Source organism: Mustela nigripes, chromosome 6 (assembly GCF_022355385.1).
Source record: "Mustela nigripes isolate SB6536 chromosome 6, MUSNIG.SB6536, whole genome shotgun sequence".
In the NCBI taxonomy this organism is placed as follows: Eukaryota; Metazoa; Chordata; class Mammalia; order Carnivora; family Mustelidae; genus Mustela; species Mustela nigripes.
In genome coordinates, this window is record NC_081562.1 from 104,544,122 (window position 1) to 104,558,497 (window position 14,376).

Sequence of the window (14,376 nt, forward strand, 5' to 3'; positions counted from 1 at the left end):
CTGCCACCCCCCTCCCCCACCCCCCCAGGAAGGACCTGCCACCTGGATCCTCTCTGCAGCCTGACCCTAAGAGCTCTGGCCTAAACCTCAAGCCTTGGTCGTGGCAGTGCCGCCCCCTTGTGGCCACGTCCAGCGGTGCCGCTTCTGGCATCCGCCCTGAGCAGAAGAGCGAGGTGGTCCTGAGGAAGTAGGGTCCCTCTGCTGGCTGAGCTGGGGTAGGACCCGTTCTGCCAGGGCTGGTGGCACCTGCCGCCTCAGGTCTGCAGTCACTGCTGTCCCTCGTGTGCGTGCTCGGGTCTCAGGACCTGGGCGGGCGTGCGCGTGCACACACCGTTTTGGCAGGCAGGATCAGGGAGGGAGGGGGCAAGGGGAATGTGGGGGGAAAGAAGCCCAAGCATCACGCTTTCCTCTTCCTTCCTCCAGCTAGGGCTCAGCTCTCCCTCATGTCCCCCTCCATTGCCCTGCTTAGTCCGTGAACCGGAGGAGGAGGGAAAGGGCTCCGGGGAGGTGAGAGCATGGATGGAGTGTGACAGACCCCTCTGGTGTGAGTGTCTGAAATGGAGGGTCTCAGCTAGGTCCCACTGTCCTTTCTCTCTGCTCCTGGGCCACAAGAACTCAGGGAGAGAAGCAGAGACAGGGCCGAGAGGGGGCAGAGGGGGGTACTCTAAAGCCACAACTTTACAGTGAGATGGTGCTCAAGGCAGCCAAAGCAGGAACTAGGCGGAACAGCCGGCAGTTGGTGGAAAGAACATGGATTTAATGGAATGAAAGGTAAGAGGGACAGGGCTCCCGCTCCACCCACCAGCCCTCACCTGGCCTCCCAAGGCCTGTCTCAAAGGGGGCGCTCTTGATACCAGCATCTCACACCTGTTTGGCCAGCCCTGGAGCAGGAAAGTTCTGGAAGAAGGAGCCCAGCCCCAAGCAGATTCCAAACCACCCCCTTGTGTCTCATCTACCACAGGTGGAGGCAGAGATGCCCAGCAGAGTGGCTTCTGCAACTGGCCCCAAGCCAGGCCCATGGGCATGATCCCAGGCCCCACGGCCCTAGCAGTGAGACTCTAGCTCTGTGAGTATGAGAAGCGACGTCCTGGGTGTGGCAGGGGCTGAGGGTTCTGCTCGCTTCCATCCAGGCAGGTCCTCAGCTGGGCACATGAGCTGGCGAATTCTCTGCAAGGCAAGTGGAGGTGGCTCTCGTGAGCTGGTGTCAGGGGCATGGCTGCCCGCCGCCTTCATCAGCTCATCAGTGTCTGCCTGCCCACTCCCCACACACACATGCCCTCCAGGTGGCCGGGTGCCAACCCCCACATCCCAGCCTGTGTCTTGGAGGCATCAGTCTCTTTCTGAGAGTTGTAAGAACTCACTTTGTCCCTCCCAAGCAGCCTCTCCAGGCGTGGTGTTACCCCCGTGTCCCAACTCCTACCCTGGTGGATATCGGTCTATCCTCATGGGGCCCTATGTCATCGTCTTGTGTTCCTGTTCCTCCCCACAAACTCCCTACCTCTCTGAAGGAGCCCTTGAGGGTCCCAAGTTTATAGAAGCTCCAGGCGGGAATGCAGACCATGGAGGACAGAGCCAGGAACCAGCCCAGGGCATCACCCCACCACGGGTACGTGTACTTTTTGTTGTAGGTCAGCGGAGTGTACTTGATCAGAGAGAAGAGGAAGGTGGCCTGAGGAGGAGAGGAGAAGAGAAAGGGGCTGGGAGAGCAGGAACCTTGTGCCCTCCACACCCCCTGGAAGAGCTGGCAGAGATCCTTCACTCTGCAAGCCTGGACTGGCCTCCAGGCTCATCTGAATCAATCAAACCACAACCCTCAACCACAGTCTACTAAAAATCCACACATTCTCAACAGAACATCCAGGGCGCCTCCCCTCTCCCTGCAGGGCCCCGTGCCCCCTGTGCACCTCTACCGGAGCTGGCCCTCAGCTAGGAAATGGTCATGAGACTGTTAATGTTTTCAGGTGCTTAAGGCTCCAGCACCATCAGGTGAGGCTGCGAGGTCCTCAAGGGCAGGGGGTCATACCTCCTTCCCCCTGGGCCGCATTTACACCCTGTAAGTGGGCACTTGGGGAGCAGCAGACATACAAGATAAAGCCCCAGGAGACAGCACCCCAGGGCTTACTGCTCAGAATCTGCAGCCAAGCTGCTGGACTTGATCCCAGCTCACTGCTATTTCCTCGATAGGGCAAATAGCTGACCCTCTTTGGCTTTAGCTTCATCCATAAAATGAGTATGAGAGTAATTCTTCATGCAGTCCTTGTGCAGATCAAGTGGGTTAAAACGTGCAAAGCACCTTATTCCTGGCACAAAGTGTGAGCTCTGTAATAGTGTTCTTATAATTGCTGTGGTTACTAGTACCACCACAAGTAGCCCAATGCCCTTGGGTTGCTGTCCTGCCTGTGACATTCGACTCACATCGTGGTGTTGGTCAAACCTTCTGGTAGCTCTGGACCTCGGTTTGACCTTCTGTGAATTGGAAAGGAAGCATCTACCCTGCTAACCATTTTCTTTTTTTTTTCTTTTAAAGATTTTTTTATTTATTTATCAGAGAGAGAGAGCGCGCGCGAGCACAGGCAGACAGAATGGCAGGCAGAGGCAGAGGGAGAAGCAGGCTCCCTGCCGAGCAAGGAGCCCGATGTGGGACTCGATCCCTGGATGCTGGGATCATGACCTGAGCCAAAGGCAGCTGCTTAACCAACTGAGCCACCCAGGCGTCCCCCTGCTAACCATTTTCTAGAATCCAACAGGAGGAGGAGTGAAAATGTAAAATGGTTTTCAGTCCCTGTGGAGAAGTCCCTTCTAGAGCTAACAGCCTATCTACCCTCCTACCACCACCATTTCTCTTTGCCTTCATGTCACTTTACCCCTGAGGTTCTCCTACCGTGCACACAGCTGGGGTGAGGAAGAGCCAGCAATATTTGATGAGAGGCCATGGTCTGTATCCAATCATATCTTCAATGTTGTCATAGAAGCGCCCGGCTCCTACCAGGAAGAAGAGAAGGAAGGAAAGGGGGAGAAAGGACATTCTTCAGCATCCAAGGCACGGGCCAGATGGGCAAGGACCAAGAAATAGAAGATAACATGGTTGTCTTTCCAATGACTGCTGGGAGACTCTCTTCCCCAGGGATTCATAGGCATACATGGCAGGGGCCAGGCCTTAGCATAGCAAAGACAATGACTTTCTGATCATCAAGGTCAAGAGCTGAAGAGGTTTGGCTAGGACAGGCTAGGATGGGCCCACTCGGGGCAGTCTGGATGCGGCCATGACCAGGAGGGTGCCGAAGCAACCTCCAGAGGGCCCTTCCAATGGTAGCGATTTAGGATTCTTGAGATTTTTGAGGTCAAGCAGAGGGGGCGTTCCAGGAAAAAGTGTGTGAGAACAGCAGATGACTCTTAGTCCAAGGGCCATGAGGTGGCGGTGAGCCCTGGGGTTAGGCCCCGGGGGGGAGGGTCACTCACCATAGACCCAGGCCACACACAGGGACTCAAAGATGGCCACAAACAGGAGGCACATGCCACTGGCAGCGTAGTAGTCAAAGAGTTGAAATACGTACATACCGCCCTGCCGGGAGAGAGAACAGACCAGAACTGTATCCGGAGGAAACAGACAGATTTACCCACCCTGGCCTCCAGCCTCACACCCACAGGCACAGAGCAGACCTGGTGATCATGGGAGACAGATATTAAAACAGAATATAGTTTGTGAGCTGGGAGGCACTCGGGCCAATAGGAGACAATAAATTTTTTTTTATTATTTTCAGAGGGAAGATAGATAAAACAGACGGCTATTGTTAGCTCATCCCTGAGAACATTTAAGGATTGACCCAGAAGTCCGAGACGACGTGTGTACTTTTTGGCGGAGGATCAGGACAGAGGCCATCATCAGTACTGTGAAGACGACAAACTCCATCTCCTTCCTTCTCCCTTGAGACAAAACACAGAATAGCACCCATCCCCAGGGCTCCCTTTCTGCCTTTGAAGTCTTTCCCGGGAACGTGGTTCAGCTGCCTGAGAAGTCATGGGAGCTTGCTGGAGAGGCCATTTTTCCTAACCCAGAACTTCCTGACCATCCTTCTCATACCTCTTAGCTTACCGTGGAGCCAAACCACCCCTCAGCTGCCCCCAGAGGTGGGTGGCTGGTGTTCCCAGGGCAGAGGAAGGCCTCACCTACTGGGTGCTGGCTGTGGCTGGGAAGGGACAGAGTCCCAGGGCCCTGAAGCCTGGGAGCTTGGCTTCTCCTCCTCCCCCAGTCCCCACCTCCACAGCTCCCGGACCCTCACCTCTGTGAGCATGACGAGCCCGACAAAGAAGGAGGTGACAGACACGCCCAGAATGAGGAGCTCCCTCCGGTTCTTCTTGCGGAATACACGGGGGTACATGTCCACCAGCGCCGTCACCAGGCTTTCTACGCACACAAACTGGATGAGAGGGCAAAAGAATTGGAGGGAAAGAGAGCGCCCAAAATATGCTGCTGCCGTCAGCCACCTCTGGCTTCTTGCTCCCAGGCTCAGGCCTGCCCCAGCGCTTGCGTACCCGGCACCATCCTGGTGTGCTCAGGTCTGGACCTACCCTCTTGGTCCCTAGACGGGCCTCCACCTGAGACCTTCACCCGGTCCCCAATTTTCCTAAGGTCCCTCGGGACATCGGGCTCAACCTCCTGTCCACGCCTCCCCACCCCCGGCCTGCACACATCCACTTATCTCTCGCACGACCGCTTCTTGATACCTGGCTGTCCAGTCCCAGGAGGACGACCATGAAGAAGAAGCAGCAGGCCCAGAGAGGAGAGAAGGGCAGCATCACCACGGCCCGGGGGTAGGCGATGAAAGCCAGGCCAGGGCCTACAGCAAGGAGCAGAAGAACACGGCCCAGTGCCTGGGCTGCCTCCAGACCACATGAGATCCCAAGGCTGCCCGGTGCGGGTGATGGAATCACAGGAGCCAGAGGAAACCTCACCCCAAGTTTCCATCATCGCCCCCACCTAGCCTGGGAGAAGCCATCCCAACCTCCACCTGGTGCCCATATCTCCAAGGCACCCCCCACTGTGTTCTTGTTGGCAGGAACAGAGCAGAACCTCCTAGAAGCTGTGGCTATAAGGGGCTTTGGGAGACACAAAGGGGGAAGATCACCTGCATTTCTGTGAGCTCTACCCCAGATCCTCAGGGCTCACTCTTGGGATCTACTGCCCCAAACCAGAGGTTTCACCCTTAAAAAGAGCTTAGAGGCCAGGCAGGCCACATACATTTGTTTGTTTGTTTGTTTTAAAGATTTTTATTTTATTTATTTGAGAGAGAGAGAGATCACAAGTAGGCAGAGAGAGAGAGAGAGAGGGAAGCAGGCTCCCTGCCGAGCAGAGGACCAGATCCCAGGACCCTGAGATCATGACCCGAGCCGAAGGCAGCAGCCCAACCCGCTGAGCCACCCAGGCGCCCCGGCCACGTGCATTTGTGCCGCTGACCCAGAGTCAAATGAGCGCAGGCGGGAGTTGATGAGACCTGCCGCTGTCATGACTCCACCACGGCAATCGGAGAGTTCTTTCTAGAAGACACTCCCAAAGAAAATACCTCCAAGGACTAGGTTGAGCCCGGGGCCACCAGTCTGCCACCTCTGCACCCAGAGCCTTTTCTGTCATTCAGAAAAGGCTAGGAGTGACCGGGCATTCATTTCAGAGTACCACTGATGTAACAGTCTCTCAGATTAGCTGGCTCAGACGACGGGAGCTGATACACCTGCCCATGCCTGGCTTCATCCAACAGAAGCTTCCTCGGAGAAACAGTATGACTAGGAATTTGGATGGTCGTTTACCTCCTCGAGCTCCCACTCACCACACTGGAGGGATGGGGATAATCCCAGTCCCGCCTCAAAGCTTTCCATCGCTGGTGCAGGCAAACTGCTTCCTGCAGTGCCTGGCATTGAGCAAATGTTTTATAAAAGTGAAACAATACGGGGATGCCTTGGTGGCTCAGTCAGTTAAGGTTAAGCGTCTGCCTTTGGCTTGGGTCATGATCCCAGGGTCCTGGGATAGAGTCCCGCATGGCGGGGGGTGTCCCTGCCCCGCAGGGAGCCTGTTTTTCCCCTATGCCGCTGCCTGCTGCTCTGCCTGCTTGTGCTCTCTCTCTCTGACAAATAAATTTTTAAAAATTCTATTTAAAAAAAGTGAAAAAATATCAGGTTTCCTAAGAATCAGTGAAGTCAGTTCCCAGTGCTTGGCCCTCTGTGTAACAGGGCACGCTTGGGTAGGCCATGATGGAACACTGTCTTGAGGCAGAGGGCAAGAGGGTGGTCCTCAAGAGTAGGGAAGGGCAGGAGACATTGACAGCTCACTCAGGTAGGGGACTGGTTCTTGATTAAAAGCAATAATAGGGACCGCCTGGGTGGCTCAGTGGCTTGAGCCGCAGACTCTTGGTGTCAGTTCAGGTCCTGATCTCAGGGTCCCAAGACTGAGCACCCCCCACCCCATGGGACTCCGCACTCAGTGGGGAGTCTGCTGACAGTCTTTCCCTGTGCCCTCTCTCCCCATTTGTGTGAGCACTCACACACTCTCTCTCTCTTTCTCTGTCTCTCTCGCAAATAAATCTTTTAAAGAATAAAATAAAGCAACAACAGGGGCACCTGAGTGGCTCAGTCAGTTGAGTGTCTGCCTTCAGCTCAGGTCATGATCTCAGGGTCCTGGGATCGAGTCCTGCATCAGGCTCTGGGCTCAGAAGGGAGCCTGCTTGAGATTCTCCCTCTGTCTCCCTCTGCTCTCCGTCCCTCCCCCTGTTCCTGCTCTCTCTCTCTCTAAAATAAATAAATAACTCTTTTTAAAAAATAATAAAAAATATAAAAGCAACAACAACCATATTTTGTTAAATACGGCATGGTGAAGAGGAGGAAACTCCATGCCAACATAAACTTATCTTCCAGATACATTTTGGAGGGGGCAAAACAAGACAAAGGGCAGAACAGCATCTATAGTTTTATATCAGTTGGTTTTCTAGAAGGGGGGTTAAGAGATAGAAATAGTACTACGTGCTCAGCTTGCATGAATGTTCACGTACGTGCGTATGTGTATGTGGGCCTTTCTCTTCTCAAAGATGCCTAAAATGTTTCTGCAAGGAGAAACACGAGCCTGACCATGTTGGCTGCCTCCAAGGTAAGGAAGTGGAGGCCAGGTGTGGGCAATGCTCCCCATACACCCCTCTGCCCTTTGAAGCTGGGGTGAGTGTGGATGTGCTCCCCCAGGTCTTCCCAGGGACGCGGCCACCGAAGGGTGAGCATCCCAGGGTAGGTGACATTAGAAACATGTCCAGACCCCAGTTGGCGAAGGTTCAAACAAAGCTCCCAGAACCCAGCCCTGGCACGCAGCCCCCAGCACTCACCAGACTCGGCCACCTCAGAGATGGGCACCCCCTGTTCCTGGGACATGAAGCCCAGGACGGAGAAGATGGCAAACCCGGCCACGAAACTGGTGCCGCTATTGAGGAAGCAGAGGGCGATGCAGTCCCTGCGGGGCAGGCGGGAGACAGAGATGGGCCGGGTCATCACGAGGATGCCAGCAGGAAGCCCCTCAGGTGGACAGACAGCTTCAGCCCTCTGCGCAGGCCAGAGGGGGGCTGCCAGCAGGATCCCGATGAGCATTCCAGGCCTGGGTTCTGCCCCCCCACACACACTCCTCAATCTATTAGCTAAGACTTGGACTCAGTCACAGTGGTCCCAGAAGAATAAGGTTCTAAGGAAGTAATATACTCATCTAAAAATTAGGAACTGCTGCAGAGCTTCCCCGCTCCACCCCTGCCCTATTGCCACTACCCCTCTCAGGACGCTTCCGCTCAGACACAATTCAGTCTGGCATGCTAATGTGGAGGCTATGGACGTGGGCAATCCCAAGCAACATGTGATTCTCATCCCCCCAAATCTGATTTTGAAAGACGGGACTTGATTTTTTATTTTTTATTTAGCTTGAACTTGGCTGAGATGCTCTGATATGAAGCCAGGAGGCTGGAGGCAACCCTGGGACGGGGGGAGGCACGAGATGGGGAGCAATGAGGTAAAAGTAGGTGAGGGTTCAGCGTTGGCTGGGGCAAATGAGGCTCCACTGCATGGCACAATGAATGACTTCCCAGGTTCAAGCCCACAAACCTCTCCATTAGCCAGAGGGCTGGACCCCGTGGTGGCTTCCCAGCCAACCACAACCACCCCAGCCTTTGGAGGAAATCCCACTGCCCATGCTATCCTTGGCTCCCCTTCAGCAACTGGTGGCCCTGGGCCACGGGAAAGTGGGGGTGAAGATGGGTAGGGGGGAGACAAATCCATGAGCTGCTGCACCCTTCAAAGCACCCAGACCTAGCACACTGGCGGGGCAGGGGAAAGGCGGGACGGGGACCCGGGCCCCACCCCTCCAATCACCTGTAGCAATTGTTGTTGTACTTGTTGTAGCTGCCCAGGGCGGTGAGGCACCCCAGACAGATGGCGAAGGAGAAGAAGATCTGGGTGCCCGCGTCCATCCACACCTATGCAGGGAAAAGGCAAGAACGTTGCACCCCAGTAAAGCCAGGCTGTCAGGGCTCCATGGCACACACAGGCCTGTGGCTGAGCCGAGCGCTGGCTAGCAGTGGCTCAGCCTGCAACCCGACTATCCCAACAGGCCCCTGGAGGGCATTTCTTGGGCACTACCAGAATGGCATGGGCAGCAGGCTCTGGGAGAAGCCTGGAGGACCCAGGGAAGAGGAGTCTGGGAAAGAGTTCTAGGACTAAGCCAGGACTGGCACCAACTTTCTGCAACAGAAATAAGGTCCTGGTTCTTCCCCTACTTTCTCCCTTCCTGGGTCCTCCTCGCAACGGGGTTGGAAGGAACCCAGAGGACAGGATCTCTGGACCTAGGAGGTCCTTCATATCAGTGCCATGGCGAGAACATATCTTTGCCCCGCGCCCCTCAAAGTCCTCTATCTGGAAAGCAGAGAGAGTCATCCTCAGCTCACAAAAGCAAGAGGCTGAACAGGAACGCACGTGCTGTATACTCCTTGGAGGGATGAGCTCTGAAGCTAAACCCGGGGCCGGTGAGGACCATTATTGTCTCAGCTGGCCGAGCCGGCCCGGACATGTTATGATTTAGATTTAACAGCTACAATAACATCCCGAGGAGAAAGCACATCAAGGCGAGCAGGACTAGGCAACCCTACTGATCTGCAGGAGGTAGGGTCCCTGGGCCGCAGACCCTTCCCAGGTGCCTCCTGTCTTCAGAGGATGCAGCACCACAAGGGAACACTAAGCTACGGGCGCAGAAAACACTGGGCCTAACCTTTCATTTCTTGCCTTTGCCTCGCCCTCTGCTAACAGCCCCCAAACAGAACCCTGCTTTCCTTCCTTTCATGTCAAGCTCCCAGTACCCACATCCACCAAAGCCTCAGCTGCTGGCCCGCCTCTCCCTGCTTCCCTGACCATCACCACCGCCCCCGGCCTCCCTCACAGTCTTGTCACGCGCGCCCCTGCTAAACTGCCCATTTCTCCCAGCACTGGGGTGGGTCCCGGGGACCCAATAGCAAGCCCTAGTTGTGATGTCAGGTCTCTAGGACTTAAGAAAACTGCAGAAATCTGCATTATTTTCAGAGCTTCCTGAATGATCCTAGTGTCAGCCGGAGGCGGGAATCCCGGCCCTACAGGCCCTGAGAACCAGCGCCCGGAACCCGCCCAGGGCACCCACTCCTCTCGTTGTATTCCACTTTTGTGGGACGCGGAGCAGAGTGGGGAAAGACGGTGAAGAAAAGGGGAGATCATCTCTAGGCTCCTATCCCTTCTGCTCACTGTGAACCCCATCCCCACAGAGGCTGTGAAGAGAGTCACCTCAGGAAGTCAGTGACTGCGGGTCCCTCTGTTCTGTTTCATTCCTTCTCACTGGGTTACTGGTGGGACCCTGTGGCTGGAGGCTCTGAACTTGGGCAAAGGTCTGACCTAGGCCCAGAGAGGGAAGCCTGGGAGACATCCCTCTCTACCTGGGGACCCACAACCGCCAGCCCAGGTGACCGCTCCCCAGTGGGCCATCCAGGAGATAGCCCAGGAGCCTGCCCAGCCTCGGGTCTTGGAAGTTTTCTTCCCGGGCCTGGCAGTGCCCGTGAGTTACCGGGGAAACTCTCCGCTGCCCTCAGAGACATTCTGTGGCTCCCCACACATAAGCAGGGGCCACAACCCCCATGGTGATGAAGTTTCACGAACTTGGCCTTGGGAAGAAAAAATAAGAAAGACTGTGACTTGGCAGTTCACCCTGCCCTGAGGGGGACAGACTACGACTGGGTTGGGGGCAGAGGTTAATGAGAACAGAGGAAAATGCAGCAGGAGGGCTGAGAGTTCAGAGGGTGAGGGTCAGACCTAGAGCCTCTGACTAAAACCCGCTCCCCAGCAGCTTGGCAAGCCCCCCGCTCTTGGCCCAGCTGTGGCTTGACAAGCCTGCTGGGATGGGGAGAAAAAAGGGGTCAGAGGAAGGGCCGCAGGAACAAGTAGAGCTGGCTGTTCTGTTCCCCACCACAGGCGACCTGCTCCCTGACCACGCCAGCAGTTCTGGTTTCTAAAACAAAGCCCCAGTGTGTCTTTGGCTATGACAGGAGACTGATCAAGAATAAAACAAGTGTGAGAAACACCTGGTTGAGTGTGGGCAAAAGGAGAGTGAGGTCTTTGCGGGGAGCAGAGGACAGAGACCTCTAAGATCCAGGTAGGAGGTTTTTGACTTTGAGCTCAATCCCAAGGATGATTATGTTCACTATTTTTAGGAAGGCACTAGTGTGTAATGGAAAAAGCCTGGGCTTCAGAGTCGCACTGAATTGGGTTCAACTCTTAACTCTATTAATTCCTAGCTGTGTGATCTTGGGCAAGTCCCTTAACCTCTCCGAACCTCACTCTTCTCCTCAGGAAAATGGGTACAATAAGAAATAAAATAATATATGCAAAATCCTCAGCACATAAATAAGTATTAGTTCCCTGTCCCACCTTCTGGAATAGTGAAAAGCAGCCCTGAAAACTTTCACATTCATACTCTTTGGAAAATGTATATCATGGTCATCAGGACAGCAGACTCTTGTAAGACCACTTCATAAAACCCAAGCTCCCCCGCGTGCTAGTTCTTGTGGATTTGGGGCAAATTTCTTAAGGTTTCTACGCTTGAGTTTCTTCATCTGTAAGATGAAGCCGACAGGCATTCGTGGGGCTGCGTGGGGCCTCCCCAACGTCAGGCCTTCAGTAAAAGTGCCTGGCAAACAGTTAGCACTTAATAAATGTGTCAGCTCCTGCTGCTCTTTGTGATTACTGTGGTTACTTCCAAAAGGCAACTGGCCTTCCAGTGATCATGAGGTCACATAGAAGTCAAAATAAAAAGACCCACTCTAATCAATGTTCTAACTACCTCCCTAAACAAGCCCTTCATTAGAAGAGCTTAACGTTGAGATTTCAAAGGTTCCAAGAGGGCTCTTTGGACACCCTAAGTCCCTATCCATCTACCGAACAAAGGCAACAGAACAAAGGGCCAGGCAAGGGAAAGAAAGGACTGCCCAGGAGAGTCCTGGTCTCCAGGAGCCACTCCGGTGTGTGAAAGGGATGAGCCCCAGGGAACACCGGGAGGGGCAGTGACCTGCTGGACTTGTAGCAAGCCTGGCAGGAAGAGGAGGGAGCCAGATGAACCCAACATTGTCTCTGCCCACCTCCCCGCTCCCAGACTGAGTGCTTGGCAGACAGAGATGTCTTTGGTCTTTGTGTTGGCTGGCAGGAATTTCGCACCTTTCTCAAGGGCCAGGCAAATGCCAGTTGGAATTCTCACACTTCCTGGGAAGTGCCAACTACATTCAATTAGGGCTCTGGCAGGACCATCACACCTGCGGGCTGCTGCTCTGTTCATAATAGAGGCCTGGCTGCAGCCAGAGATGGGGACCCAGGGGCCAAGAAGGCTGCTGGGAAGCACAGACCAAGTCCGGCTCTGGAAACATCTCCCTCCTCATGGCCTCAGGGGACGTGGAAGGCACATGTTCTCTGCGCAGCCTACAGCTGGCTGGAGTTGGAAGGGTGGTATCCTGGATGGCAGTGAAAAGAGGTTCTACTCCCCGCAGTGACCCAGACACAGAATCAGGCCTTGTTAACGCTCAGAGTTAAAGGCCATCTAGTCCACCTCCTTTGCGTTTGCTGGAACAAACCTGTCACGTAATAAATAGATGTTGAGTAAACTTTTTGCTGAATGAATGAACTTTGAGAAAAACAAAGATGAGCAGATGGGGACTTTGCCCTCAAGAGATCATAAAGCATATGGGATTTGTCATCATTCGGACCCAGATTCCAGCTGCAAATGTGAGGATGAAAAATGCATTAAGCTCTCTAGGCCTCCCTCTCTTATAAAATGGGGTCACCTCACTGATCAGCCTTGAGGGTTAGCTGTGACACTGCACGTAATGACGATAGGACATAGTTAGGGCTCAGTCACTGTTGACTACAAACAGCTGATCAGAACAAATGAGGCATTGATCACTGAAGCCAAAAATCTGTTCAAGAAATACCAGAGCCTTCCTTCCTGTTTCTCTTTCAGCCTCCCTGCCCGTCCCCTGCCTGAACACAGGCTTCTCTTTCCAGCCCAACCCCCCAGATGAAGGCAGACGGCAGCTTAGCCCCTGGATCATCCCTCTGCTCTTCCAGAACAACACTGGAGCCCTCCTGCTCACGAGACCCAAGCCAGCCTCTATAGCCCTGACCTTCAAAGCTGGTCCCCACACCCTCCTGCTTGCCACGACCCACAACACTTGGGCTCCAGAGACGTCAAAGAGCTTCCGAATCACAGAATAAAATTACACTTTGTTTGGCCAGCCCCTTACTTGCTGTGTGACCTTGGGCCTTGTTTTCTCACCTGTTTAATGAGGAGTTTGCCCTGGTTGATCTCTGGGGGCCTTTTAGCTTCAACGACCACAGTTCTACGCTTTGCTCCCTAGCCGGGCTACGGCCCATGTGCCTCGCGTGGAGATGAGGCAAAGGCAAGCCGCACCTCCGCTGTGGCCAATAAACAGGGGAGGGAAGGATAAGCCCACAGTCCCCCAGATCGCTGAGCAGGACCTGGCACGCCAGGCTGCCAGGCTCCGTGAGAAGCTTTGGAAGACGAGTGCTCTGGCAACTTCTGGTCGCGGGCAGAACTCGGGATGGCAGGACTCAGCTCCGCCAGGGTGGCTGGGAACCGTGAGAAAAATGCAGCATCTGGATCCCGCCCCCACCCCCACTCCAGGCCCTGTCCAGCAGGGACCTCAGCATTTGCAACGTGTGCGAAGCCATTGGCTGTTCTGGTCTCTTCTGTGCTGGGAGCCTCCCACCTTGTGTCTCCTCAGGGCCCCTTTCCAGACACAGAGAGTCCCTCCAGCACCCAAAGAGAGGGTGACCTCCATGCCAGGGAGCCACAGCACATAGGCGGGGCACGTAGCTGGGCAATGCATTTTAGGAGCCCTGGGGTGGAGCTTACCCACGCTCCCCTCTGGCCCTCCATACCTCCTGGCTTTGCCAGCTTTTCAAAATGGCTGCCAAACAGGAGAAGATAAGAAACCTGTCAGCGGTGGTGGCTTTTCTTTCAGGTTCTGCTTTCCAAACCTCTCCAGGAAACAAGCAGCAGCACCCCCGGGGAGGGCCAGGCCTCAAAGAAGCTGGCTGAAGCCCACAGGACAGGAGGGACGGGCCGGAGAGAAGGGAGGAGGCCGGGGCCTCTGGACAACTGATGGGAAACTCAACACCAACCCAGCTAGCCGTGGGAGGGGCTGGGGAACTGAGGGACCTTGGAATGGGCCACGTGGGAAACCAGAGGGGCTGGTGGAGGGGTAAGAAATCAAGCTGAGAACACCAATAGGAAAAGTGGGAGAGTGGGAACAGGCTGGAGCCCCTGAGGACAAGGCCTGGGCTCCCTGGCGGCTGCGAACCAAGCAGGGGACCACAGACAGCTGCTAACACGTGGCCAGAGACCCCCCCCCCCCCCAACGCCACCATATACGCTGCCACAGGGTTTGGGCCAGGAGCAGGGAAAAAGCCTCTAGAGCCATGGGATGGCTGGCCCCTGTCTGTGGCTTCTTACCTGGGGATCCCACAGACGTGTGAGGTTGGGGTACAGGTAAAACTGAATTCCTCGGGCTGCCCCAGGCAGCGTCACCCCTCGAATTAACAGGACCACCAGCATGAGGTAAGGGAATGTGGCTGTGAAGTACACCACCTAACCAGAGGGCAGATGAAAGACAAGGAACCCGTGAGTTCGGGAGGAGAGACGCTGAGACCGACCAAGACCGAGACCGGCTACAGAGGCAGGAGGCGAGAGCTCCTCACTTTGAGCACACAGAGGAGGTCAAGACAGTTTGTCTCTGCCCCCTCCTTCTCCCCCCTGCAGCTGTTCCAGCTCCATCTGCC

General features: G+C 55.0%; 1 protein-coding gene across 4 annotated transcripts in view; it reads right to left on the bottom strand.

Annotated features, from left to right (window-relative positions):
- Window positions 1-742: 742 nt before the first annotated feature.
- The window catches only part of SLC6A13 (solute carrier family 6 member 13), a 37,106-nt gene continuing 23,472 nt past the window's right edge, over window positions 743-14,376 (bottom strand). For all 4 annotated transcript variants that reach the window (XM_059404961.1, XM_059404960.1, XM_059404963.1 and 1 more), the window contains 9 exons: window positions 14,051-14,185; window positions 8,386-8,489; window positions 7,359-7,483; window positions 4,726-4,838; window positions 4,281-4,418; window positions 3,460-3,562; window positions 2,882-2,982; window positions 1,499-1,669; window positions 743-1,167 (listed from right to left, as the gene is read on the bottom strand). In XM_059404961.1, coding sequence (XP_059260944.1) covers window positions 1,045-1,167; window positions 1,499-1,669; window positions 2,882-2,982; window positions 3,460-3,562; window positions 4,281-4,418; window positions 4,726-4,838; window positions 7,359-7,483; window positions 8,386-8,489; window positions 14,051-14,185 — 1,113 coding nt within the window. In that variant the 3' untranslated portion in view covers window positions 743-1,044. The remainder of the gene's footprint in view (window positions 1,168-1,498; window positions 1,670-2,881; window positions 2,983-3,459; window positions 3,563-4,280; window positions 4,419-4,725; window positions 4,839-7,358; window positions 7,484-8,385; window positions 8,490-14,050; window positions 14,186-14,376) is intronic.